This window comes from Cervus canadensis, chromosome 1 (assembly GCF_019320065.1).
Source record: "Cervus canadensis isolate Bull #8, Minnesota chromosome 1, ASM1932006v1, whole genome shotgun sequence".
In the NCBI taxonomy this organism is placed as follows: domain Eukaryota; kingdom Metazoa; phylum Chordata; class Mammalia; order Artiodactyla; family Cervidae; genus Cervus; species Cervus canadensis.
This window is the reverse complement of record NC_057386.1, coordinates 40,010,522-40,037,687: the sequence shown is the minus strand read 5'-3', so window position 1 is coordinate 40,037,687 and position 27,166 is coordinate 40,010,522. Positions and strand designations below refer to the sequence as shown.

General features: G+C 50.2%; 2 protein-coding genes across 6 annotated transcripts in view; both read right to left on the bottom strand.

Moving 5' to 3' along the window:
- The window catches only part of DHRS13 (dehydrogenase/reductase 13), a 7,745-nt gene extending 3,955 nt beyond the window's left edge, over positions 1–3,790 (bottom strand). Inside the window, exons 1-4 of one of the 2 annotated variants that reach the window (XM_043479435.1) lie at positions 3,470–3,790; positions 3,260–3,378; positions 2,070–2,193; positions 1,572–1,895 (exon numbers count right to left, since the gene is read on the bottom strand). In XM_043479435.1, coding sequence (XP_043335370.1) covers positions 1,572–1,895; positions 2,070–2,193; positions 3,260–3,378; positions 3,470–3,596 — 694 coding nt within the window. In that variant the 5' untranslated portion in view covers positions 3,597–3,790. The remainder of the gene's footprint in view (positions 1–1,571; positions 1,896–2,069; positions 2,194–3,259; positions 3,379–3,469) is intronic. The other variant, XM_043479445.1, reaches the window with a different exon arrangement.
- A 2,726-nt stretch (positions 3,791–6,516) lies between these two features.
- PHF12 (PHD finger protein 12) overlaps positions 6,517–27,166 on the bottom strand; it is a 38,951-nt gene continuing 18,301 nt past the window's right edge. For 2 of the 4 annotated variants that reach the window (XM_043479406.1, XM_043479414.1), the window contains 13 exons: positions 24,707–24,779; positions 21,710–22,103; positions 20,334–20,454; positions 18,771–18,903; positions 16,774–16,938; positions 14,104–14,262; positions 12,683–13,478; positions 11,383–11,508; positions 10,569–10,712; positions 9,635–9,733; positions 8,854–8,936; positions 8,155–8,293; positions 6,517–7,786 (listed from right to left, as the gene is read on the bottom strand). In XM_043479406.1, the coding sequence (XP_043335341.1) occupies positions 7,452–7,786; positions 8,155–8,293; positions 8,854–8,936; positions 9,635–9,733; positions 10,569–10,712; positions 11,383–11,508; positions 12,683–13,478; positions 14,104–14,262; positions 16,774–16,938; positions 18,771–18,903; positions 20,334–20,454; positions 21,710–22,103; positions 24,707–24,779 (2,767 nt within the window). In that variant the 3' untranslated portion in view covers positions 6,517–7,451. The other 2 variants (XR_006271553.1, XM_043479426.1) reach the window with 2 other exon arrangements.

Genomic DNA, 27,166 nt, shown 5'->3' with positions numbered 1-27,166 from the left:
AGATGGCTGGATGGCATCGCCGACTCGATGGGCATGAGTTTGAGTAAACTCTGGGAGTTGGTGATGGACAGGGAGGCCTGGCGTGTTGTGATTCATGGGGTCGCAAAGAGTCGGACACGACTGAGTGACTGAACTGAACAGAACAGTGGACCAGCCACTGCTTTGGATATAGAGATATGGAGTGTAATAATGGTTAGCTATAATTATTATTATCTCTGTTATAATTTTAATGAGCCTTAGGTAATGATTGTCTAATATTCGGTATAGTGTTATGCGTCAGGCAGATCTTGTTATCCGGCAACTCGTTCCTAAGGCAGGGATGAGTCTTCAGTTCAGTTCAGTTCAGTCGCTCAGTCGTGTCTGACTCTTTGTGACCCCATGGACTGCAACATGCCAGGCCTCCCTGTCCATCAGCAACTCTGGGAGTTTACTCAAACTCATGTCCATTGAGTCGGTGATGCCATCCAACCATCTCATCCTCTGTCGTCCCCTTCTCCTCCTGCCTTCAGTCTTTCCCAGCATCAGGGTCTTTTCCAGTGAGTCAGTTCTTCGCATCAGGTGGCCAAGGTATTGGAGTTTCAACTTCAACATCAGTCCTTCCAATGAACATTCAGGACTGACTTCCTTTAGGATGGACTGGTTGGATCTCCTTGCAGTCCAAGGGACTCTCAAGAGTCTTCTCCAACACCTCAGGAATGGGTCTTACTAATTAGTAAAATCACTCAAACTGTAAGAATGCTTCCAGTGGACCCCTAGACCCTGGATGACCCAGCCTATCTCTATACCTTATCTTTTGCCACATTCCCTTCCGCACTCTGTTCCAGCCACAGCAGGCTCTCTGTTCTTTCTTAAACACCCCAGGCACTTCTGCCTCAGGACCTTTGCACTTGGTATTTACTCTGTTCTTTTACTCTTCTCCCTAGAATGCCTCATAGGTCATTCATTTCCTTTAAGCTTCTACTCAAATGTCACCTTTTCAGTTATATCTTCCTTGACTGCCATAGATAAACATAGCACCCCCTGTCATTTCTTTTTTCTTTTTCTTTTGCCAACTCTGTCATTTCTTAGTCCCCTTACCCTGTCTTATCTTTCCCTGCAGCACTTTAAACACCACCTGTCATTGTATATATTTATTAGCTGTCTCCTTCTATAAAGTAGAATGTAAACTCTATAAGGATGAGGTCTTCGTTTTCCTCACTACTACATTCCCTGTGTCAAGATTAATGCCTGGAACATAGTAGGTACTCAGTAAATGCTTCCTGAATGAGTAATTATAAGCTAACATCATCAGTTCAGTCATGCAGATGGTTCCTTGGGGTGAGAACCTAGGCCTTCCTCATTGCCATGCCTTACCCAGCCGTCAGCATCTGAACTTGTGGTGTGAGAGGAAAAACCCAGACGAGGAGAGCCAGGCTTCAAGATCAGCAAGGAACGGGCCTCTCCCTGGACCAGGCTTCCTTCCTGCTCTGAGATTCTGTGGCTCAGCAAGAGGCTGGGGGAGCAGGGAAGGGGGCGAGGATGGGAGAGGGGGAATAAGAATGAAGCAGAGCAGCCAGAGCGCCGAACCTCACCTGGGTGGGCTGCATAGCAGGTGACACCAGTGCCCTCAAGCTGAGTGGCAAGCTCCCTGGCGAACAACACGTTGGCCAGCTTACTGTCGGCATACGCCCGCAGCTCCTGCCGCCAGCCCACCACCGGGCGGTCCAGGCGTGTGAAGTTGAGGCGGCCCCGGCGGTGGGCGGCAGAGGAGACCACCACCACACGGCTGGGGGCGCTTGTCTTGAGCCGGGGCAGCAGCAGGTGCGTCAGCAGGAAGGGGCCGATGTGGTTCACGCGCAACAGCAGGTTAAAGGGCTCCCGGGTCCGGCCGCAGGAACTGATCCCTGGGGCAGGGGCTAGGTGTGAACAACTGCTCCAGAGGGATTCTCGGAGGCCTCAGCGTCCCCCAGGTGAGATGGTGGTAGGGGGCATCCTTCCCACATGTTTACCAGTCCCTCAGCCAAGCCTGCCTGGAAGGGTCGGCTGCCCCTGGGCACCCTCCCGCCCCCACTCAGGTCGGATGCCCTCACCAGCATTGTGGATGAGGATGTCCAGCCGTGGCTCGGAGCTCAGGAAGGCAGTGGCAAAGGCCCTCACTGAGGCCAGACTGGCCAAATCCAAGGCCATGAAGATGACTTCATTGTTCCCACTCTCCTGTGGAGCGGCAAGAAGTGGCCTGTCATACGCACCCTTCTCTTCTTCCTTCTCCCCAGGCACCAAATTCTGAGAGTTCAGCTCCTTCTACTAAGATCTGCTCCAGGCTAGAATGTAGTGGGTAAGTGTGTGGATGCTGGATGCAAATCTTGACTTTGCTTATTACTAGAGTGATACCTTGGGCAAGATACTTAATCTTTCTGAGCCTTAGTTCTCTGTAAAATGGAAATAATAACAGTACTGATAGAGTTATTGTGAGGATTAAATGAGTTAATATATGTAAAATCTTTAGAATTCTTTAGAACACTGCCTGGCATGTAGTCACCACTCTGTAGATACTTGCTTTTTTTTTTTTTTTTTGGTACTTGCTATTATTATTAATATCATCATACCCTCTGCCTGTTATCGTTACCCTAAAATCTACAACGGACTACTCACTGGTCTCCTCCAACCCACTTTTACCCCCTACAAACCAGGTCTCACACAGTCACTTAGGGGTTCATTCCCAAGGGTTATTCTGACAGTCCAGCCCCTGCTGAGGACACGTCATCAGATCTCCACTGTCCATTCGATGAAATCTGATCTCAGCAGGGTCTATAAGGGCCCTCAGAACCTGGCCCTGTCTCAGAGAGTTCAGCCCCTTCCTTTTGCCCCTTCTCCCCATACTCCGTGCTCCAGCCTCATTAAACCTTTCAATCAGTTTCTCAAATCAGACCATTTATCTTGCCTCTGGGCCTCTGCATATGCTGTTCCCTCTGCTGTTCTCTTTCCGACTTTAATTAGAGTGACTTCCACTGATTCTTAAATGTCTCAGAACAGCAATTACTTCCTTCAGATCTGGCGTCCCTTCGCTGTGTGGCCAGAGCACCTGTGCACCCTCTTCTCCATTTGGAGAACCGGTCTGCATTGTCCTTTAAGGGACTGGATACCCTCGGCCCCACGTCTCGAGCTGCCCAGCTCTTTTCTGTCTGTTTCCTCGATGTTTCTGTCCTTTGTTCACCCTCCCGCCAGGCCCCGCCCTCCCCGCCAGGCCCCGCCCTCCCCGCCTGGCCCCGCCCTCCCTCACCTGGCGGAGGTCGAACGCAGCCGCTTCGCCGCGCTCCCGGCTACGGCAGGCCAGCACCACGCGCGCTCCCCGGCGCGCCAGCTCCAGCGCCGTCATCTTCCCGATGCCGCTGTTGGCGCCTGAGAAGGGTGGGCGGGAGCCGAGCTGAGGCGTCGGGCCCCCGCCCCGCCGTCCCGGCTCCCCGCCCTCTGCCCGCCAGCCAGCACTTACCCGTGACTACGGCCGTGCGGCCCCGCAGGCTGGCGAGGCCGCGGCACGGCGGGGCCTTCACCAGGTTGTAGTAGACAAGCACGTAGGCGCCCAGCAGCAGCCCCACGCCCAGCAGCAGCGCCTCCATGCCGGCCGCACCTCCGGGCTCCCGCCCAGGCCCGGAGTCGCCTGGATCGCCGCCCGGGGGGCTGCGGGCTCTCCCCGCACCGGCCTGGAAGAGCGCCTGGCGCTCTTCGGCTTGGCGAAGGAGGAGGCGGAGGCGGGCGGGAGACAGGGCAGGGATGTGTGTGCGTGCGTGTGTGCGTGGGCCCTGGGAGCGCCCCCTAGGCGTGCGTCTGCGTCCTCGGGGTGTGCGCTGGTGTGAAAACCTAGGTGCCAATGTGCGTTTGCGCCTGGGAGCGCCCTCTAGGTATGTACACGCACCCCTAGAGAAGGTGCTAATGACTTTTTGGTATGTGATGACTTTTTGGTATATGGATCCTGGGATCATCCTTTAGGTTGTGTGCGTGCCTCTGGATCCTATGTGTGCGCGCCCGTGTGAGCACCTTGTAGGTGTGTGTTTGTGGGCTTCGAGCCCCTCCAGATGTGTGCATGCATCTGTAGTCTGTCAGTGTGTGCATGAATGACTGTCTTCGCCTGTACTCTGTGCTGGGCTCTGTAGCGGAAGACTTGCAGGAGGGGGCTTAGCAGACGGGTGGGCTCTCTGGGTGTCATTATGTAGCAGTCCTTCCCATCTGGAGAGGGGTGGGCGCCTGAATGCTGCTGTGTCTGACCGTGAGTCTATTCCTGGATTCTTTGCCCTCTGTGAACAAGTCCATCAGTTCCTTATCCTCTTATTTCAGCCCTCAGCTTCTAGGATCTTCTCAACCTAGGGATGGAACCCAGGTCTCCCGCGTTGCAGGCGGATTCTTTACCAGCTGAGCCACCAGGGAAGCCCTCAGCTTCTAGGATCCTTTCATTTCTTCCCATAGAGGTCAGAGAGGTGGCACAGTGCGTGTAGGGTGGCACCTCAGTTCAGGGCTGTCAGGATTCACTTATTCATTAGCTGTCTATCTCCTCACCTCCTCCTACCCCACCAGACCCCTCCTTTTTTTTTAAATAGATATATTTATTTATTTGGCTGCACCGGGTCTTAACTGCAACATGTGGGATGTGGGATCTAGTTCCCTAGCAGGGATTGGACCTGGGGCCCCTGCATTGGGAGTGCAGTCTTAGCTGCTGGCCCACTAGGGAAGTCCCCCACCCCTCCATTTCCAAAGGGAAGCAGGGAGAGAGTGTTAAAATCTGTCCTCTGATCTTCAGGAGGAAATTTGTCTCTGGAATGATTCTGAAGAAATAGGTAAAGAGGCTTCATCACTGAATAGAAGTGATTGTGATGGCTGAGTGGGTGGGGACAGCTGGGGAGGCATGGATAAGGGTATTATTTCTGGCCAGGTGACTTGCCAGGAGAAAGAAATCCAGTACAATTTAGCACCTGTTGTTTGGCACTCACAGCATGCCCAGCAGTGTAGGTAGCCTTGAAAATACCCAGCAGAACAATGTTTCTGCTCTTAAGGAGTTCACAAGGCCCACCGGGGGAGGAGGAGGAGAGTGGTGGAGGCAAAGCTAGAAGGGTGGGTGGAAACCAGGGTCAGACCTCAGATTCCAGCGGAGGTTTACTGTTTAGCTGCACCATGGATTCAGCGTTCATGTGTCCATACTGTGGAATGAGACTAGGGATGGAACATGAGTGAAATAAATGGATGTGCCATTTATTTGGCGGGGTGCCACCCCCGCCAAAACAAAATCCTGACATGCAAACAGATACCACGCACTCTTAACAGCGCTGGCATGCATACACACAGCTGTGTTCTCTAAGGAGCAGGAGATGGTTTTCAGGAAAAATTGGCAGATAAAGTTTCTTAAGTATAATGTACAAGGAGGAATAGTTTGTTTAAATAAAAGGGAGGTTGGAGGCCTGAGAATTAAGGTAATGGGTGAACTCATCTGATCAGGGACTGCAGTCGTAAAGTTGTGACTGCAAGTCAAGTTACTTGTGGCATGACTGAGTCTAGAGACTGGATTTCTTCTCTCTTCAGACATTTGAAACAACAAACTGCTCCGCACTAGATTCTAAGCTCCAAGAGGCAGGGGCCACATCTGCCCTGGTGATTGCTCACAGAAAGTTACTGAGACCAAGATCCAAGGCCCGGCAAAGGCTGGGCACTGGAGGAACTTGAGTGATACTTGAATAATGAATTGCTCCATACCAGCTAGGGCTGAGGGGGAAAAAAACCAGGTGTTATGACTTCTCCCAGAACAGATGGATAAAATGATAGCAAATAACTGGAAGCAAAGACAGCCCCAACTGCTTGGATTAAAGCTTCTGGACCAGAATGCAGAGGTCTCATGCTCTTTTTTTTTTTTAATTTTTTTTTTTTTCATGCTATCTCTTATTTAAAAAAATTTTTTTTGAAAAACAAAACCAAAAAAAACCAAACATTTTTGGATGTGTGGGATTTCTCTAGTTGTGGTGAGTGGGGGCTGCTCTTCACTGTGGTGTGTGGGCTTCTGATTGCAGTGGCTTCTCGTGTGGCGAAGCATGGGTTCTAGGTGCGAGGGCTTAGCTGCTTTGAGGCATGCAGGATCTTCTCAGACCAGGGGTGGAACCCAAGTGCCCAGCTTTGGCAAACAGATTCTTTACCACTGAGCCACCAGAGAAGTCCAGCCATCTATTTTAATGTCTTGGTTTTGGAGCCAAGAGGAGCAGGGATCTGCACTCTTGGGATTCTTGTAGAATCTGATCACATCAAATGCTCAAGCCCTCTGAATCCCCTCAAATCACCCACAAAGCCATACAACAACCCGCCATCGCAACTGAACGCCTCCCCTTCCATTTGGCCCTCCCACCCTAGGCACACTTTTTTCTAACACCTCCCCTCTCCTGACTTCCCTGGGGACTGAGTATCTGGGACTGAGACTTGTTCAGTGGGGCTGTGGGACCAGGGCCTCAGGAGGGTTCCCTCTTAAGGGTGATGACAGGTAGGACAGACAGGCAGAAAACATAATTTGAAGTATTTTTGTTTTTTTATATACAGAATACAGGAAAGTTTCTGTAAAGTCTAAAACATTACAATTACTATGTACATCGGTACTAGTTGTGGGGGTGGGGGGAGAGGAGGGAGCCAGGGGTGGGAGGAAGAGGAGAGAAGTGGCAAGAGAACAAAAAAAGGAGACAAAACAGGTTTACGACAAAAACGTTTTTGCTACAATAGACAATTTGAAGAAAACGCTCTACCACATGTAGTACTGTACACAGTTTTTAAAAACATTGAAAAAATGTCATCACTAGATGTATTTACACAAAATCCAAATACACTTTTCCTTATTTGAAATAAAATAAGATGGACAGCCAGAAAAAGAATTCATTTCTCATTTGTCCATAATACACAGTAGCTACCTGTAGTGCAACCGCTGCAGAAAGGGAAAATAACCTGGAGGGTGGGAACCATGGAAGGAGGGTGGGTACGATCTTTATATTAAATAAAACAATGATATTGTATAGATTTTGCTGTATGAAAACTGTATTTTTTTCTTTTAATATAAAACTATTGTCACTGCCACAAAATAGAACAAGTTTCTGATTATTTTACAACGGCGGGCGAGGGGGAGGGAGCAGGAGGTGGGTGGGGAACGGTTTTGTGTCGGAGGTGTCCAGACCATCGGCCTTCCCCTCCCTGCCCACGCTGTTCCTCAGCTCGGTCTGCCGCTTTCCCATGAAATGTTGAGTACAAATATATGTGCAAATGCCCCCTAGAACTTGAGAAAAGAAAAAGGATTTTTAAAAAACAGTCAAAAGGTTTCTTCATTTCATGCAAAGATTGTAGTCGAAGGGTTTCCGGTAGAGTATAGAAAAAAAAACCCGGGCTTGGTTTGTGTACATTTTTGCATTGCAGGAGTCTTGGGTGGGGTGGACGGGCGGGTGACGGGGTGGCCGCCAGTCCTAGGGAACGGAGTTGGAGCGCAGCACGGGGCCCTGGTGGGGCTTGAGAGAGAGCTTCTCGGCCAAGACCCCATCTTGCAGCAGGCCGGCATCGCCTTTGGGCTGTTTGGTCGCAAACTCAGTGATGCTGAAGACAAACTGCAGGCACCCCAGCTTGATGTAGCTGCCGTGGTGCAGCAAGGCCGTGCCCTCCCAGCCGGCCCCACTGCCCCCAATCAAGCTCGAGCTGCTGGCTTTGCAGTTGCAGGGTCTCCGCTGCGGCCCCTGGGCCTGGGAGCTCATCATGGCTGCCTCTTCACTTGGCTCTTCATCTTGTTTCTGGTGCCGGCGGCGCCCTGGGAGAGAGGGGGAAGGTCACAGGAGAGGAACAGTGAGCAGCCAAGCCCCACCTGGGCCGCCAGCCAGGGTGGGGCCCCTGCACCTCCCCACTCTAAAACACTGTGTGACTTGGGGTGAGGGGAGCTCAGAAAGGAGGGGTGGAGTCTGAGGCTCCCAAGGTAGGTGTATATACCCAGGGGGGTGCACAGCATGTGCTTCTCCGTGGCCTTTCCGGGGCCCACGAGCAAGGAGAACCTGGCCAACAGGACCAGGAAGGCTAGCGACAACAGGTCATGGCAGCGAGCCACAGCCACCCTGACTGAGGCATCAGAGAAAGTGTCCAAAAGGGCAGGTTCCGTGGCCACAGGCCTCTGCTCCAACTTACTGATGACACTCTGCACTTTGGCAACAATACTGCTTGGGGGGGTTGGCGGGGTCTTCTCAGAGAAGTCACATGAATACAGCACATTGTCCACCGTTGTCCCGTGCTCACTGTAGTTTAACAGCTCATAATGTTTGGTATTCTGAGGAGGAGGAGGGAAGATAAGATGTGTGGTCTGCTGCGTGGGGCCTGGGGCTAAGGGGAGAGAGGACACATGGAGAAGGCTGTGCTGCTCTACCGGGGAGCTCCCTCCTTCCTTCCCCATCACGCCTCGCTGCCCTGCCCCTTCCAATAGGGCTCAAGACTCATGTCCTCAAGAAAGCTTTCTTTCCTACTCTCCCAGTACTCTGCCTCCTTAGCATGGGCTCCTGGTGAAATGACATTCACTGGCATGTGATGATGATGCTGAAACCCACAGGGACACGCCTGGAGGGCTTCCTTCTGTTGGTCCTTCTGTTGGCCCCCCCGCCCCCCAGCTTAGGGTGCCTCCTCCCTCCCTGGGCCTGCTGACCCACCTCAGGAGAAATGGGGGCCCTGCTCCCCAGGATGGATGCCCTTCACACTAAGACTCTTCTCTTCTGGGAATGCCAGGGAGGGAAGAGAAGGAGAGGACCCCATCCCCTTCCCCTCACCCAGGGCACTGAACAAAACCCCAGTGCTGGGAGAGGCCTCAGGCTGGCAGAGCTCTCTGCCACCCCTCACCTCATCGTAGAATATGCAGGCGTGTTTCCCGGACACGTAGTTACAGTGACCATAGTTTGTAAGGCACACGTCCATGTCAGCTCCTGCGAGGGGCGGAGGGTGGAGGAGAGGAAAGGAAATGAAGAACAGACTGTGAGGTGGATGCGCGGGGGAGCTGAGCGGGATGGGAGTTAGCTTCTGGGCAGGATCTTAAGGGACAGGTAAGCTCAGGGCCCTCTCCTTGTATTTTTGAAGAAAAACTGCTATCTTTTCCAATCCCCTGTAAAAGAACAGATGTCCCTGCCAGCTCATGTGCTTCAGAATATGGGCTGCTGCCCAGAGGGGTGCCGGGAGTGATCTCCATGCGAGCACAACATGGGGTGCATGGTCCAGAAATCGCATCATCTGAGAGAAAAGGGGCCTTTCCAGGCTAAGGGCTTGCCTGTCCCTCTGGCAAGATGCAGGGCTAAGTACGGGTTACACAGGTGTCAGCCCCATCATGTCTTCAAAGGTCTCCAGGGAGACAGCCTGTGCCCTCTGCTCAAGTCTTTCCTGCGCTGCTGAAATGCTCACTGAGCAGCAGTCAGGGCTGCCTTCTGGGCTGTCTGGGCCACACGGGCCACAAGGGCTGAAGCAGGAAGGTGGCAGCTGACAGTCCCTTTTCTCAGTCCCTCCTGTTCAGACATCTGCTGGGTTAAACCAGTCCACCCTGGAGAGGGCATCCCTCCCTTTCTCGCCTCAGGGGGTCAGGGTGTCCATCTTCAGGGCTGGAGAGGGTCAATGCCCCTCCCACCTGGCTTACCTGTCCCGATGTAGAGGGTTCGATAGCACATGTTCACAGCGCCTCCCAACCCTAAGAGGGGGTAGAACACAGCTCGGGCCTGTACTTCCCTTCTCTGCACTGCAAGGCAAACACAGGGATGTGACTGATCAGGCACAGAACCCGGGGCCCAAACACGCACCAAGAGAAGCTGGGCCTTCGGTCGTGGAGAAAGTAACCCCACAGGCTGAGTCATCTTTCCAAACTCACACCTCACACGAAGCCTGCTGCAGGGTGTGGCTCTCTCCCCACTTAACAGTGTTTCCCACGTTGGGGAGTAAAAAGGACCATCTCTCAAGAGGACCCTGTAATTCAAGGATGGTAGTACTTGAAGCACAAGGGCTGCTGGTTGGTTTATCAGGGATATACTAATGATCTTATAAGGGAGGCTGTGCAAAAACCCCAGAAGGCACAAACCAATGTTCCTCTAATTTTGAATATGAATCACCCAGGGATCTTGTTAAAATGCGGGTTCTGATTCCGTAGGTCTGAGGTGGGGCCTGAGCTCTGCTAACAAGCTCTTAGGAGATGCTGATGCTCACGGTCTGAGGATCCTGCTTCTAAGCAGCGAGGTTTTTACTGGCTAACGCTCTAAGGGCTGTCCTAAGCAGAGTTAGCCTTTTGGAAAATCCTTCCAGCTCAAATACTGAGAAGCAAATGAGCAGAAAGCATATCACATATACCCAAAGGCACTCCTAGCTGCTTTCTGTGTCTCACAAGGGATAAGTTACAGCAGACTCTCCTGAGTCTGATCTGAAAGTGGTGGTCACCATCTTGTTTCTGCTTTTGAGAAAAGAAACTGTGGTGTTATTAAGCCCAGTAAAGGCCTGCATGGAGGACTGAGATTCTCCACAGAGGGGAGATGGCTGTTCACAGGCAGAGAGTGGACCAAGCGGGGTGGCGTGGGCATGCGCACCTTCCGTGTGGTGCCCTCCAGAAGCCAGTGGATGTGCCCCGACACTGCCCGGTGAAGCTTGGACCCGGGAGGGGAAAAGCTGATGTATTCTCTGCAAGGCCAGAAACTTGATCAGCTTCTCGTCCAGCATATTTATCTCGATTTCTATTAACCAAAGAGAAAGATTAAAAAGCAGCTGAGGAGGAAATGGAATGTGGAAGTAGGTGAGGGTCGGAGAGCCAATATTTCAGCATTCCTAATATCCAGCCAAGTGATTTTTCTCAAATGACTCAGAGTACAAAGTGGTACCAGGGCCTGGAGCCGAGTATCTCACTGGCCCTTCTGCAATGAGAGGCTGCAGGCAGCCTGGGCAGATGCCCCCCTGCAGTGGGGAAGCTTAACGTTAGGTACGGTGGTTCCAGAAAGTGCAGCAAGACACAACTTGCCTACCTGGGCTGAGCGGAAGCCCCGATGTCTGGTACTGAGGCCTGGACTCTCTAACCCCCCTGCTCAGAGATCAAGGTTGGCTCCCGTTCTCCCTGACTTCGGAGGTTCCTCACAGATGAGGTCCCTCCTTTGGAAGCGAGGCTCTTCCTGGTTTTATTCAAGTCCAAGTGATCTGCCTAAAGTGACTTTCTTGTCTTCTCACTGGTTTAGCTTGGCTCTGCGCTCCCTTTGTCACTGTTATGTGTATACCCGCGTGTATGAGGCAGAACTGGGAGAAGGGACTCTCTTTCCTACAGTCCTCCTGCCTCCCCGCCCCCTGAGACCAGGCCCCCTTCTGCCCCTCTGCAATGAGTGAATGCTGCACAGGGGCAGCGGCTCACTCACTCACCTCCATTGACATCCATGAATGCTCGAAGTGAGTTGGTGAGGTCCACCATGGCAGTAGAGTTGGCTGGGAAAGAGGGTACGGTTAAAGCGCTTCCTATGGATAACGTGCCGGGGCTGACCTTGCCATCTGGGGACGGAGCAGGAAGACTGTTACTTACGTTGCCTGAGGGAAACCCACCGGTCCAATCCCCCACTGCTGAGACAGGCCTGGATTTCGGGCCCAAGGTGATGTTCCCTTCTTGATCCTCACCCCATAGGCTCTGGAACTCCTAGAGCTAAAAACGTGTGGTGAGGAAGGGCAGGTGGAATGACAACACACCCGGGCACGCGGGAGTCCCCAGAGCACGAGAATGAGGACATCTACTGCTCGGGGGGACGTGGTGGGACAGCTTCGTCCTCTGGGCCGCGACTACCTCCCGGCTGCCTCTGCTCACTGAAGCAGGTGGTGCCTGACCCTGCAGCTCCTGTGTCCTGAAGTGGACTCACAGGTGCCGAAGCTAGCCAGGCTGGTATTCAGAGATAAACAGGAAGAGAGCCTGAGAGTAGGGGCCATCCTGGGACCAGGGGCCCCCATGCAGAGAAGTCACAGTCACCTGGTCACCGAGACTCCCAGCTGACTAGGAGGCCAGTTCAGTTCAGACAGGAGAGACCACAGGGGGTTCCAGCAGCATCTGAAACCTGGTTCAGATGCTGGGGTCAGCAACCTTGAGGTCCTGAATGCTGACGGGGCACAGCTGAAAGAGCGGGTCTACACCTCGCCCAGGACGCATTATGGGACTGCCTTGTAGAATGTGGCCCGAGCGCAAGCCTTTGGGCCAGAGAAACCTCTGCGGGCAACCCACTCTGCCTACTCTGGAAGGCAGTGCTGTTTTCTGGCCCTGCTTTCCCTGACACAGCAATTTCTTCAAACGAGCTGTTTCTGTGATTCTGGAACGGGGTGGATCATCAAACACCAAGGCCGTCACCCAGAACCTAAGACTGACCACGGCAGCTCCCAGGAGCCGGCTGCTCTCTTCTAAGCCTGGACAGCGTGGGAGGGGAGAGTCAGGAGACCCAGGCTCCAGTTCCACTCCTGCACTGACTCGGTAGGTTACCTTAAGGAAATCACTTTCAGAGCCTAAAGGTCCCGCCTCTAAATTAGGGATAAGTTAACAGGCACCTTCTCTTCTATCATAGAAACAGGGGGAAGGACAATTAATACAGAGATCAAAGTCCTCTGGAACATTTACAGGGATACAAGTGTTGTTTGAACCTTAAGAGTTATTTGCCAGGAAGAGCATGAAAGGCTGAGCCGCACTCACCTGACGATGGCGCTGGTGAGCAGAATCGTTGGTTGGCTCCTGTGGCCAAGATACCATCACCTGCAGCTTGGGGGGGAGTGAGCACCCGGGTGGCATTTGGGGGTGAGCCCAGTGGCCTTGAATCTGTCAACGGAGGTCCTATCTGGGATTGGACAGTCTTTCTTTGCAAAGTGCTGGTGTTCTCGATGCTGGCACAAGAGCTGGGAACGGAAGGGGGTAGGCTTGGGACAAGACCCACACTCCTCTGGGGGCAAGAGCTGGGGCCAGTGGCATTCTCTGTCTTCACAATGATGCCGACGGTGTGGTTCTGAAGCCCCCCAGCCGCTGGTGGCGTGAGGGGCCGGGGCCAGCCTTGCCGGTGTGAGAGGCCTGGTAGGGGGGTGTTGGCGCCTGGAAGTCGCCGGGGGTCCGTGGAATCAGTGGGGCTGCTGTAGAGGTGTGGGCCATTGGCTTTCACCTCTGTGTTCACCGGCCCGTTGGCAGTCCCACAGGGGGCTTTCTTGGATTTTTCCGCACAAGAGCTGCAGCTGATGTCCTCTAGGGTGGGGGGTTGGTGGGGTGGAGAGCAACTCAGGGAATTCTGGGTGCTAAGCCCTGAGGGGCAGGACAAGGGGTAGTGGGAAGGTGGAGGTGCCTTGTCAGCTGTTTGCAGGGAGGTGGTGATTGAGCTGTCAGTCACAATAACAGGCTTAATATCAGCCTTCTCTGTCTGTTCAGAGTCCCAATGCGAAGGCATCTGCTTAGCAGATAAATGTTTCAATATGCTGCACTGGAGCGCAACAACACTACAGAGCCACTGCAACGGAAGGAGAGGAGAGGAGAGGAGGGTGAGAGGCCTGGGAGGCGCTGGTCCTTCCTGCCACAGCGGCCAGGGCTACCGCAGAGCCGACAAGCACTGTTTCCAAGGTCCCATCGCGAATGCCCAGAGAGGGTGTGCTTGACTCCTGAGAGGACTCCATCTCCATTCCCAAGCAAGGCTTGTCGGTACACACTCGGCAGGCAACACCCTGGTCAGCAGGGCTGGGGGTTCCCGTTCTGACTCTGCCCCTAAGGCTCACCTCGTCACCAATATCCAGCAAGGACCCAAGCTCCTGCTGTGTGTCCAGCAATGCCACCTAACTTCTCTAGGTCTACTCATCTCTTTCTGCAAGACGGACGTGCCCGTCTCGCAGCACCCTTGGGGACTGGTGGAGAGAAGCAGACCAGTTGACTCTGTAGTTCTCTTACTTGCCTCAGGATCTGAGCCAGAGGGTCTCTCTGGAACGGTCAACTCAGGGGGCAGGGCGGTGGCAGCAGGGGTGGGGGTTCAGGGTGGGGGAGGGTGGGGTGGCAGAAGATGGGGATGAGAGTGACTTCCAGTGACAGCCGCGGCGAGGTGGAAGGATGATGGGGTCTGGAGTCCCGGCCCTGCCTTCACTCACCTCTTGCTGCTCTGCCTGGGTGGCTAAGTGCTCAGAGTTCACAAGGTGCGTCTGTGACTCCTCAGGGATCCCATTACAGATCAGCTCCCCGTCCCGAATGGCCGCGGGTGCAATGAGAGGGGGTGGGAACTGGTACTGAGATTTGATGGCATCGGGAACCTGTTCAGGACAGAGAGAGGGAGGAAGGAGAGGGTGACAGAGCCAACACACCCGGTGGGCTCTGTGCTGGCCTTGCTCGTCTGTGGTGCCGATGCCTGAGGGGAACCATCCACTCTGGGGCCCACTGAGGATGAGGACGCGCAGTGGGCGGCTGCTGCTCTGTATCTCCATCTCTGTGACTCTGACATACACACAGGTCTGAGAAGGCACAGCACTAGAAAAAGCAGCCACATCTCCTACTCTTCTTCATTAAGGTCCAAGGCCTGCAGAAACCAGGCCTTCCTGTCTGCTGCCTTCTGTTTTGGCCTAAAAAGTGTAAGAGAGACACTGGACAGGGCTTTAGAGTGGTAGTCTAGGCTCTTACTGATCAGCATCTCATCTGGGAGGTGAGTGAGCAGTATCTGAGAGAGAAAAAGTTAAATAAGGCCACATTCACTGTGGAAATGCTCAGCGTGAGGCCCGTCTGGTGATAAGCACTCAATGTCAGTTGTCTTCATCCATTCACTCATGACTCATGAAACAATTAAAGGCCTCTTTGCTGCACAAAGACAGACAACACACTCTGAATCACAACACGTGTGAATGGAAGCGTCACACAAGCCAAGAGTCATTCATACAATCAGCCAACGTTTACTGAGTACCTCCTGAGTCTGTGCACCATGCCAAGTCCTAGAGATCCAGAGATGAACAAAATTTAAGCCTTGCCCCTAAAGAAGCTCACAGCCTGGTGGGAGATGAGCCCAGAAACATTACAATACAATGTAATGGGTCCTAGAAGAGAAGATGTCTAAGGAGCTACAAAAAAAAAAAAAAAGAGTGTGCTTATTTTCGTCTGGGGGCCAGAAGCTCAGGACTAGGGAGGATTTTGTAGGAGGGCAGTATTATCCGTCAAGACTGAAAGCTGAGGAGGAACTTCTAGGCAGATGAAGGGGTAACTACAGGTGGGGGAGGTGGACTTGGAAAAATGTGTGAGAACTAATAGATTTGGTGACCAAGTCCTTACGGAGATTAAGGGAAGAGCTGAATTCTGGTTTGAGGGACTGGGTAGAGATTTCAGTCATTCACTGAACCAGGAAATACAAGAGGAAGAGCACATTTGGAGGCAAAAGACTCTTGGTCTTTTGCAGGATGAGCAGGCAGATATGAATCTAGTTATCAGGAGAAAGGCAAGAAACATGGAATTGAGAGCTGTCACCTTAACAGTGGTGGCCAGTGCTATGGACTTGTCTGAGCGCATCCAGGAATGGGGCAGTAGCTAGATTAAGGTTGCCCCTGAGAAAGAGGGGCCCCCCCCCAACAAAGATATGAAAGTCTCGGCTGATTTTGCCTGCATCGCTGCATGTCAAGGATGAAGGCCAATGTTCCAGAACAGGGCTGGAGCAGTTCTCTGCCGTGGTCCTCTGGTGCTACAGGCCCCATTTCTCTCTCACACTAAGAACAAAATGCTTCTCGGGCGACTCATACCCTTGGGTTTTCCTCAAGAATAGGGACACATTTCAAAAGGGGGAGGGGCATCAGGATTCTATCAAGGCCCCCTGACCTGTTCACTTCAGTAGCCAGGCTTTCTTTCAGATCCATATGGTCAATCACACAGCCCAGACTTACTCTTGGATGTCTAAGTAAGGTCGGAGGCATGCCATTTTCAATGTGCAAATACATTCTACACCTGACTGCAAATACCTTATTTAATTTTGGAAAACTGGTGTTCCCACCAAAGCATAAATATTTACGGTTAAGAGTTTGTTACACAATTTTCAACAGTCAACATTTAGCTAGCGCTGACACCCAATGGAAGTGATGGAAGTGGTGCGAGTGATAACATTAAGTGTGGCTGCCACCAAGTGGTCACATTTGAGAACTGTTGGTTTCCCTTGGTAGAGGGGACTGCAGGATTATTTCAAAAGAGAAAAATCAAGTTTATATACACGGGTATATAGTGTTATGTTCTCTAAGTTAAATGAATGAGACTGATCAGTTTAGGAGAGACAGCCTCAGTACTACCAAATGCTTTTCAAAGAAGGAAATACTCCTGTCCATCTCTCTGGACACAGGTTAGCAGCTGTCAGATGCATACAAATGTTGATTATACCAACACCACAATTTTTTTGAGTATTGATGATATATTAACAGTAGCCCCCCAAAGTGGATTGTCCCTCACTTTTTGTAAGGGCTGCAGCTTAATCACCCCCTTAAACACTTCCCCCCTCACCAGACAGCTTTGAGAAAGGGGCCACCTAACAGAAACAGAATGAGTGCCAGGAGTGGGGATAGTAACAGCAGAGCACACCAAAAGTTGGTGGGAGGGGCTGAAGACTGCTGATCCTCAAGAGAACTAGAAAACTGGCTGAGTCTGAAAGCCTCCCTGCGGGTTTCCTGACCACCATAAATCGATGGTTGCGTTTGTCACTTGCCATGGAGCTTGTCTTCCCCTCTGTAATGGGGACCCTAACCCTGTCTACCCAGGAAGGCGGGCAGAGACCACCATCCTGCTTGCGCCGGGTTGTAACTCACCTTCAAGCTTCTTCTTTTGACCGACTGGAGCACGCGGCGGTTGGGAGGGTGCTTCTTGTGGATTCGGTTCAGGAAGTCCACTTTGACGACGTGCTGTGAAATGGTGTCCTGGAAACGGTCAAACACCTGGCACCGATTGCTCAGCGTCATGTTCTTCTGGTTCAGCTGGGGACAGAGCAGACACAGTCCTGCTGTGAAGCTCGGATGCATCACCCTCCCAGTTATCTCCATGTTAAAAAAAAAAAAGGCACCCTCCGCCCACTGGGCTCCTTTTGTCAGGAGCTGGTATGTCAACACTCCTGTCAGAGGGCTGGGGGATGTGGCCAGTCCAGTTCCTACTCCCTAGACAGGCCCGAAGGGGACAAGACACAGGGAGTCAGCCCGGAGGGCCCTTCCAAACTTAGCCTCTGACAGTCCTCTTCCCAGTGCACAGGTTTCAAAGCAGGTGCAGGCCTTGGCCCTAGAGCGCTCCAGACTCCTTTCCTAGCAAGGGCCTCTCTCCCACCAGAAGCAGGACTGTTTCCTGTGTGGGAGCTTGGCTGACAGGTGAGACCAACACCAGAATCCTGCCCTATTCCTCCTCCATGGCACCAGGAAGCATTCGTGAACCCACCTGGGTACCACAGCCTTGTTCTACAGCAGGCAGAAAGCTCAAGAGGCCAAAGGGAGGGAAGAAAAAAAGTGTCTGCAGCAGCCTCCAGAAGGCATGGAGCAACTATGCCTCTTTTCCTTTTCTATGTCTGGTCCCCCATATTTTAATTAAAAGAAAAGATCTATGTGGCCGCTTCCTAATTAGTAAATTAGGAAAACCCCCTATGCGGCTAATAAATAATCACCCAATTAATAACTCCTCATCTGCTGAAAGGCTGCTCTTACAGATTCACATTTGGGTAGACTGCTCATGGCTGTTTCTCTTCTGGTTCAGCAGGAGGCAAAACGAGACACTCACACTGAGCCTTGGAGAGAGGCTTCCTCCTGCATAACCCTTCTGAGGTGCATGAGTAAAGTGAAGAGGGCCAAGTATGCGCTTTCTCCCTTCTGAGCAAGTCTATAACTGAAGTTCCTCTCTGGGCAGAGCAGAGAGCGAGAGTCAAGCAGAAGGCCAGCAGTCATTCCAAGGTTATCACCCTTTGATATGGTGATGCCTTATGCAATTACCCTTTGAACCTGGAGAGGCTGCTCTTAAGAGGGAGCTGCTCCGCCTGAGGCCCTCTCTCATTCAACCTTTCGAGGGACAGTGCTGATTAGGAGATGTCCTATCCCTCTGGTGGAGATAGGAAATTACAGTTCTAGTCTGGCCTCAGGAAGCAGTCTGGAAAATGTAACCAAATCTCCTGGGAGATAAGATAATAGCACCTCATACCATTCATTCATTTTGACAGTTTTGACAAAGGAAGAGAAGGGCAACGTCCTCCTCATGTGGTGTGCAGGACACGTTAGGTGCTCAATAAAGGACTGCCTGGAATGTTAGTTATCTGGGTCAATTCTTCAATTCTCCAAAGATACTGGGCAGTTACCTGCCAGTGCTATGAGAATAAATATTTTAGAACTTTCTTAGTTTGTTCCCTCTAAAAACAACGAGGGATTGTTGCTGTTTCACGTTGTTGTATAGCAGAAACCATCACAACACTGTAAAGCAATTATCTTCCAATTAAAAATAAGAAAAAGAAAATATGGAAGAGCATTGATTTGCGTAAGGCTGGATCTAATATAGTATACTCCCTTTCGAGGGCTGTAACACCAATTGCTTAACTCATTACAGAGGAAATTACTCACGAACCATCAAGTGCAAGTGGCCTAAGTCTGCCCGTGCAGCTGAAACAAGGCAGCGTGGGAAAAGGCCAAACGCACGGTCGAGGCAGGCAGGTCACAGTAATGGGGAGTGAGTAGGATGGTCTGCAGGAGCCAGCATCTGAGGGACTGGAGTGAACTCTGGCGCAAGGCTGACAGTACTATGCTTCCCACTGACTGGGGACCCAGGACACTGCCGTGCTTACCACCACATGTTCGATGTGATTCGGACACATCCACCTGCCCAGGGGCATGGCAGTGAGCGGGGGCTCGAGGCAGTCCATGTGGAACAGGAGGGGGCAATAGTCACACTGGATGAGAGGGGCCACACGACAACTCCTGCAAGAGAGAGGGAAGCCATTGATACGGCAAGGTGAGAGAATTCACGTGGACTCTGCCCTGTGGGATGGCTTCCCTTCCTTAATCCTAGCCGTGTTCTTTCACACTCTCCTCCCCAGTAATTCAGTTCCATTCACCATTAGGAAGATGGATGAAGCTGGGGACCACCACTTGGCTTCTCATCACTCTTCTAAGAGGAATGCAGAGAAGTGAATGCTCATTTGGAGTAAAGCTAAAGTGGCTGTCGGAGCAGGAATGATCAACGCTCGGTACCTACTGGGGAAGACCGCCAACCCTGCTCTGATCTTTCTACACCTTAACAGAAAGCAATTACCTCAGTTTAAAAAAAAAAAAAAAATCACTAGCAACTTTTCCAGAGTCTCACACTACAAGAGGAAAAGATTTCTCTTCCACATTAAGCCCTCAGTAAAACTGACAACCAGAGAGCACTGTGCTGGGAAAATGCTTTTGTTATGTACTCATGTAAGTGCAATTCCAGGGAGGGCGTGTAAGCAAATACCAGTTATGAATTGTACCTATGATACCCCAGGAGTCCTGATACTTCAGAAGTCCTGAAGTCACACTGGAGCCACAGTGTGGGTCTGGCTCCTGTCTTGTTCCCTATAGCTTTTGCTGTGGAACATTTCTCATTGAGAGCTATTTTCTCTTGCTATCCTGCCTTTCTCACGGATCCAAGCCAGCAAGTCCAGCTTCAGTAACTGAGGCAGCTGGTTCCTGTCACTGCGGAGGTCTTATTTGAAGGAAACCAGTGTCCCGGGGAAGCTACAACTGGGGCAGCCTAGAGGCTTTTGGAAGTCATCCAGTCTGATGCATGCCAGCTAGGGTGGATACTTGCACTACTTTTAAATTCATCTTTAGCGCTTCAAAAATTATTAGCCTTTCTCAGGGATGTGTGTCTTGGCTGTCCAGAGTTCTTCCTGCTAGCTAGTCTAAATATCCCATGCTTCACTTTAAGTCCAACTTCTCTTGCTTAAGCCTCTATCAACATGGTTTACGGTACTTCTGCACCGTGACTGTTCGAGGATTTCTTTTTTAGAACACTCAAGGCTCTGGTCAATTAGTCACTCAGTCTCTTTGTACTCACACCATCAGATTACGGGTTACCTCTATTTAACATGGACTTCCCTGGTGGCTCAGACGGTAAAGTGTCTGTCTACAATGCGGGAGACCTGGGTTCGGTCCCTGGGTCGGGAAGATTCCCTGGAGAAGGAAATGGCAACCCACTCCAGTATTCTTGCCTAGAAAATCCCATGGACGGAGGAGGCTACTGTCAATGGGGTCGCAAAGAGTTGGGCACGACTGAGCGACTTCCCTACCCTATTTAACATACATGGTTTGGAAGAGGTGATAAAAGAGAGAAAAAACATTTGCTGAATGAGGAAGAGCCCTTTGCTAGGGAAGAAAAATACCTGTTACACGTGAAGCAGACTTTGACCGGTAAGGGAACAAGACCATTGTGATCTAACTCGTGCTGTGTTTTCTTAACGTTTTTCCCTGTGGTTTCCTCCTTTCTTCTCCTCTTGCTGGAACCTGGAAGAGAAATTGGTGGTGCTAAACGTTCTCTGGAGGCAGAGTTCCTAGTCTGGGGTATGGAAACAAGAGTGAGTCAGAGGAACGGATCTTAGTAAAACCATGTGCCATGGCCTGGACGCAGATCTCTTTCTGAGGGCCCTCCCTATCCCAGGCTGGTTTCCAGTGAGAAATAGAATGAAAAAGCAGGAGAAGGGAGACCTAAGTCAGAACCATGATCACGAGTTCCTTGTTCTGTGACAGAAGTACATCCTCAGCATTTTGCAAACATCAAGTGGTCAGCAGCCTAGGTTAGATACTGGCAAGTTAAGAAACACAAAGACCCAGGTCAAATGGTCAACAAATTCTGCAGAGGTGCCTGAGGAAAAGACTGTAATTTTACTGCATTTTAACAGAAAGCAGAAAAGCTACGATGCTGTATGCATCCTACTGACCAGCAGGTTTCCTATGCCTGCCGATTTCACTTTCTACGGGAAGAAGAAAATAAGATCTAGATGTTTTTTGGTATCAAGGAGAAGCCATGACTTAATTAAAAAAAATTTTTTTAAAAAAGGGAATGGAGGACAATTTATAATATCCATCAAGACTACAAGTGCATAGTTGCATAGTTTTGACCCAGCAATTCTAATATTAGTAATTTATCCTCCATACACTCACATGTATACAGTGATATATTTACAAAATTATTTGTTGAAACACCATTTGTTGTTCCTAACAAAAGATTAGGAACAACCAGGATGTCCATTAATAGGAAATTAGTTTATATAATGTGTTACTATGCAACCATTAAGAAAACTGAGGATAATGTGGACATTAATATCGAAAGATGTTAAATAAGCATGCTATTTAAGGGGAAAATGATAAACCTATCTGTATTGGCTTCTAAGAGATACATAAGAACCAAACAGTGGTTATCTGTGAGGGGAAGGATGGTGGAAATTGGGCAACGGCGGACAGGGACAGGTGGGAGATGTTTTATTGAAATTCTTCTTACATTTTTTGATTTCTGAACTATGTGTATGTATTCCACATCCCGTGCCCCCCTCCCCCGCCCTGTTTTTAAAGTGATATTGGAAAGGGTGGAAATTAGAAAACTGAGTAAGCATGTAAGCCTTCAAAGATCTTTCCACAAACCAAAACAGGAACTTGAGACAGTGGCTACACAGACAGTGACCCCAGGCTACACAGCCCTCTGGGTGGACGGTGTCCTTTGTGGAAGCCAGGGTAGGGGGGAGGATATGACGGTCTGGCTAACCTGGTAGTGCAGTGGTACAAGTCAGTTCATTGGGCAACTGGAATTGGGTGGGGTTCCGCTCCATGGCGGCAGCGATCAGCAGCTCAAAGGGCCGCCTCAGCTGGGGCTGCACGTAGTCCGGCTCTGTGGCCACTGGCTCCTCGTCCACATCGATGATGTCCTCGTCGACGTCATTCTGCTCAGAGGTGGGGGTCTCTGTGCTGGCGTTGGATGTGGGCGTGCCAGGTCGGCTGGCTCTCCTTTCCAGGATCCGGGCATGGGCAATGGCCTTGAGTTCAGTTTTGCTAGCTGATCTGTCCAACAAGTCAGTGTCACTGCTGGGGGATGTAGTCCGTTTGCCAGATTTGTCCACCAGTCCATTGACATGGCCCAGCTCCTTCTTCTGCTCTCGTTTCTGTGCAAGTGAACAGGCGGGCCCATCACATAGAGTATCACAAAACAGAAAGCGATGGATGCTATGAGTCCTGCTAGACCACTCACCAAAACCATGAAGGTCTCTAATATTACAGACTCACCCACCTGTGGACTTGGAACACTGGTCTGTGAAAGTTGACCAAACTATGGCTGAACTAAACTATAGCTGGCAAAACCAGTGGGGCAGGGGATCAGAAAGTACCAAAGTCAGAAACAAACCACACATCCTATGATACACAGCATCTCCACACACAAGGTGGGGGTAAAGGGATTAAAGTTAAAGCAGTGAGAAGAAACTTAGACTAAGTGGGGACAGTGAGGACAACTCAGGGAATCAAGGACCGAGAATGCTGCCGTTTGCCTTGGGGGTGTCCTGAAGGGTTAAGAACTTTGCTCAAAATAAAGAAAGGTCTGTAAAAGCAAAGGTAAAAAGTAAAACGGGCAAGCCGAGCTCCCTATCCAGGGATGGTGGGTGCCGGCTTGCAAGGCAACCACACTACAAGGTGGAAGGATGGTGTGTGGAGCAGAGTGACCCAGCAATCATGGTGTCCAAGAATGGTGGCTTTCATGTCTCCAGTTTAACTAGAACTCTGAAAGTGACACTTTTTGAATGGAAAGGTGGGGACAGGGAAAAGACCAAGTGCACAGAGTAGGACTGAATGACTGACAAATACATTTTCCTCCAAGGGTCCAAGCAGAGTAAAGGTTTAGCACTGGGGTCCAGTAAGGAGACCTGGGATCTTGTCCCAGTTCTGCCACTGATTCCCTATGACCTTAGGTGATTCCGGCTGGAGGGCAGGAATTCCTCTCTGTGTGAAGTGAGACTAGTAAAACCTTTCTCCTCCTCCTCTCAGGGATTTGGTTGTGACAAAGAGCACCAGATACATGAAAGGGGTGGCTCTGAGATGGGGGGAAGATATAGCCTCCACTAGGAGTGAGACCTGAACATGAGAGGTTGGTGAGATCCACAGGAGGCCATTTCAACCCCCTTCACTGTAACTAAGGGAGGCCAGAGGGCTGGAGAGGTGGTGGTGGTGCAAAAGGCAGATATGGCATGGGAAGACACAGAGGTCCACTTGAGAGCAGGGAGTGGCATTTTGGGAAAAGCACACTATGCAGAAAAAGGCACACTATAGTATAATCCTCCGCAAGTAGTTCTGTTTAAATTGTTGAGGAAGTAATAGAGCTTGGAGTCAGAAAGTTATGGGTTCAAAACTTGGTTCGGTCAATTCTTTTGAGTACTTGGGTAAGTTCTACAATTGTGAACCTCAAGTTTCTTCCTTTTAAAAATGGAGATAACAGCACCAGCACTCATAGGAGGCTGTATGGATTACATGAAACACATGTAGAACAGCCAGCTATGATGAGCATCAAAACAATGTTAGCTCCTCTTCTTCACCTCCTTTTCCTGGCTTCGTCTCTTCTGCCACAGTAGTTCCCAACCCTGTCCAGTTCAGTTTTTTTTTTTTTTTTTCCAGTTCAGTTTTTTTGAGTAGCAAGTTTCTGAAAGGCCTCTTGGCTGACAGATGCTTCTAACTATCCCCACTCTAATCTAGCTGGGGACACACAGGTAGAGATTGGGAGGAGGACAAGCTGAAGGACACTTGCTTTGTGGACATTAAGAGAAATCAAACCACTGCTCTGGTAGGGCGGTTGACTTGGCCTTGGCTTACTTTTTAATAGGAACTCTATGCACACATTGAAAAAGTGTCCGCCTAATCGTTAACCTTCTTCTTAAAGGCTGAAAACTGTTACACACATAAACCACAATCTCTGAATCATCTCATCCTGTTTCTGCAACAAAGGAAGTCATCATTCATTGTGACATCATGTTGAGGGGCCAGGAAAAGAGGTGATGTCACAACAAAGGACAGTTGCTTGGTGTGTGATTAGTGTGGGGGTAGGGCAGGGAATGGTTTACAATTCACACACAAATTCTAATCCACAGCCTGTAATTTGAGGATTGGGTCTCGCTATCTGGTGGAAGCACACTTACTTCCTTTTTTGATAAGGGAGCATTTAGCTTTTGAACCCCACAGAAGTTCTCAACGTAGAAAATTACGTTCTCAAAGCCAGTACTAAATTATCAAAGCTGAGGGAAGGGGAGCTGAAGAGAGGACAACCTGGGGTCCAAGTGGGTCAAAGTGCTCTCCACCCCCTACACCTGACCAAGCCTCTGGAGACCAGTGACTTATTTGCCTCGAGGTGAGGGGAATCCTTTTTCTATCAAGCGGCAGGGGCAGCCTTCTTCTTCAGCCTCTTTCGCCATGGAAACAGCTGCCAGTATGTTCAGGCCAGTTATCAGGAGGTCTACAAGGAGATCAGACTACTCCTGTCACTAGTGAATGAACACGTCTCAGTAAATTAACACACCTCTTCAGCCCATTTCAGCAGCCCATGTTTAGATTTTAGGCCCTACTGGATTCTAAACAGTCAACATGGGGCGTGTGAGGGTGATTCAGGGCTGGAAGAGATAAGAAGAAGGGACGAAAATGCCTTCAGGGCCAGGCCGTCTTTGCTCTCCATTATCAGTGGTCTAGATCTGGCATTTGGAGCAAAGCCTTCAGAAAGCAGCATTCTTACCTTTCGGCGAACAGTGCACCGGTGACACATCCACTCCCCAGGAGGCAACATCTCTTCACTCAGTGGAGGGTTGCTACGAGAAAAAGACAAGGGCAAGACTAAGCAACTAATGCACCAATGCAGCAGGGACAAGCCTAACTAGGTCTGATGCAAAGCCGCATGTTGCTCAACTTGTATTCTGTAGTTATACATCTCTTATCCCTCAAAATGCTTACTTGGCCCCATTTACAGTAACCTAAGGAGTAAGCTTGGTAGCTCAGACAGTAAAGCGTCTGCCTACAATACAGGAGACCCGGGTTCGATCCTTGGGTAAGGAAGATCCCCTGGAGAAGGAAATGGCAACCCACTCCAGTACTGTTGCTTGGAAAATCCCATGAACGGAGGAGCTTGGTAGGCTACAGTCCACAGCATCACAAAGAATTGGACACGACTGAGCGACTTCACTTTCACTTTCAAGGAGTAAGTATATACCTTCCCACATCTTAGAAAGAGATGCCAAACCCAGAGCTATGAACACTGGACTGACAGGGAAAGATATAATGAACTGGTTTGGAGCAATGAAGAGTCATTCCCAAACTCTGCACCATGCTAATAAAATCACAGATAGAGAGGTCCTCCACAGCCATTTCAAAGTCAGCCAGTGGAAGTCCATGATCTTCCACCTGCTGTTCAAAGCCCTCTGTCACAGGGTCCCCTTCCATCTTCCCAGGCCCCTTTTGGGAACTTTTCCCCCTAGTTAAACTGAAGACTTGCTATTTCTTCCTCTAAAACTCTTCCCTCTGAAAGCTATGCCTATCAAAACCCTATTCATCCTGTAGGGACTGCCTCAATCAGCCTATAGTAGCTAAAGATGGCTACAAATTCTCTGCTCCCTTCCACCCAGTAGTCCATTTTCTTCCTCGCGAACTGCCTTGTCTTTTTCTGACCACACCTCGCAGCTTGCAGGATCCCAGTTCCCCAACTAGGGCACGGATTGAACCCATGCCCTCAACAGTAAGAGTGTGGAGTCTTAACCACTGGATCACTGAGGTATTCTCTCTTGTGACTTGTTCTAACCAACAGAATGCAGCAGAGGTGACAATGTAGGAACTTCCATGGCTGGGTCTGAAGAGCCCTGTAGATTCCATTTTTACACACTTGGAATGTTCCATCTCAGTGCCCTGCTCTCATGCTGAGAGGTCACACAGAAGAGACTTCAGGCACTCCAGTCAGCTCCAAGTCAACAGCCAGCACCGACTATGGCTACATGACTGAGTCATCCTGGATCATGCCAGCTCAGCTGAGCCTCCAAATAACCACAGTCCCATATAACAACTGAACAGAAAAACCATCCAGCTGAGCCTAGTCAACATGCAGGTTTGTGAGAGATAATAATTAGGGTCTGTTTTAAGTCACTGAGTTTTGGGGTAGTTTGTTACCAGTGATAGGTAACTGAGCACACAACTCCTCCACGAACTCTTCTCAGACTACCAAGACATCCTTCTTATGCCTTCCCTTGCGTGACAATTCTCTTACTTCTTTTATCAGAGGAATCAAGACAAGGACTGGATCTCCTTCCCTCTTTGTATCTTTACAATAGAGAGGCTGCATAAACAGTAGTCACTCAGTAAGTCAATACTGAATCAAAATTATAGCTGTGGAGGGCTGGTCTTATTGATTCTCCAGATCATTGATTTCCATTAAGGTTTATAAGAATCATATGAAACTTTATTGAATTCTTAGGAGGGTCACATTTATAATGTCTCTATAGCAGGGGTTCTCAAAGTGTGGTCTCCAGGCAAGCAGCATCAGCATCATCTGGGAACTTACTAGAAATAAAAATTCTGTCCAAAAAGATACATGCTCCCCAATGTTCACAGCAGTGCTATCTACCATAACCAAGATATAGAAGCAACCTAAACGGTCATCGACAGATGAATGTGTTAAGATATGGTATACATATACAATGGAATATTACTCAGCCATAAAAAGGAATGAAACACCACTTACAGCTGAGTGAAGGAAGTCCTAGAAAGACAAATCATCATTTATCACTTATATGTGGAATCTAAAAAATGATACAAATAACTTACTTGACTTGCAGACATAGAAAGCAAATTTATGGTTACCAAAGGGGATATGACCAACCTAGATAGCATATTAAAAAGCAGAGACATTACTTCGCCAACAAAGGTCCGTCTAGTCAAGGCTATGGTTTTTCCAGTGGTCATGTATGGAGGTGAGAGTTGGACTGTGAAGAAAGCTGAGTGCCAAAAAATTGATGCTTTTGAACTGTGGTGTGGGCGAAGACTCTTGAGAGTCCCTTGGACTGCAACGAGATCCAACCAGTCCATCCTAAAGGAGATCAGTCCTGGGTGTTCATTGGAAGGTCTGATGTTGAAGCTGAAATTCCAATACTTTGGCCACCTCACGCCAAGAGTTGACTCACTGGAAAAGACCCTGATGCTGGGAGGGATTGGG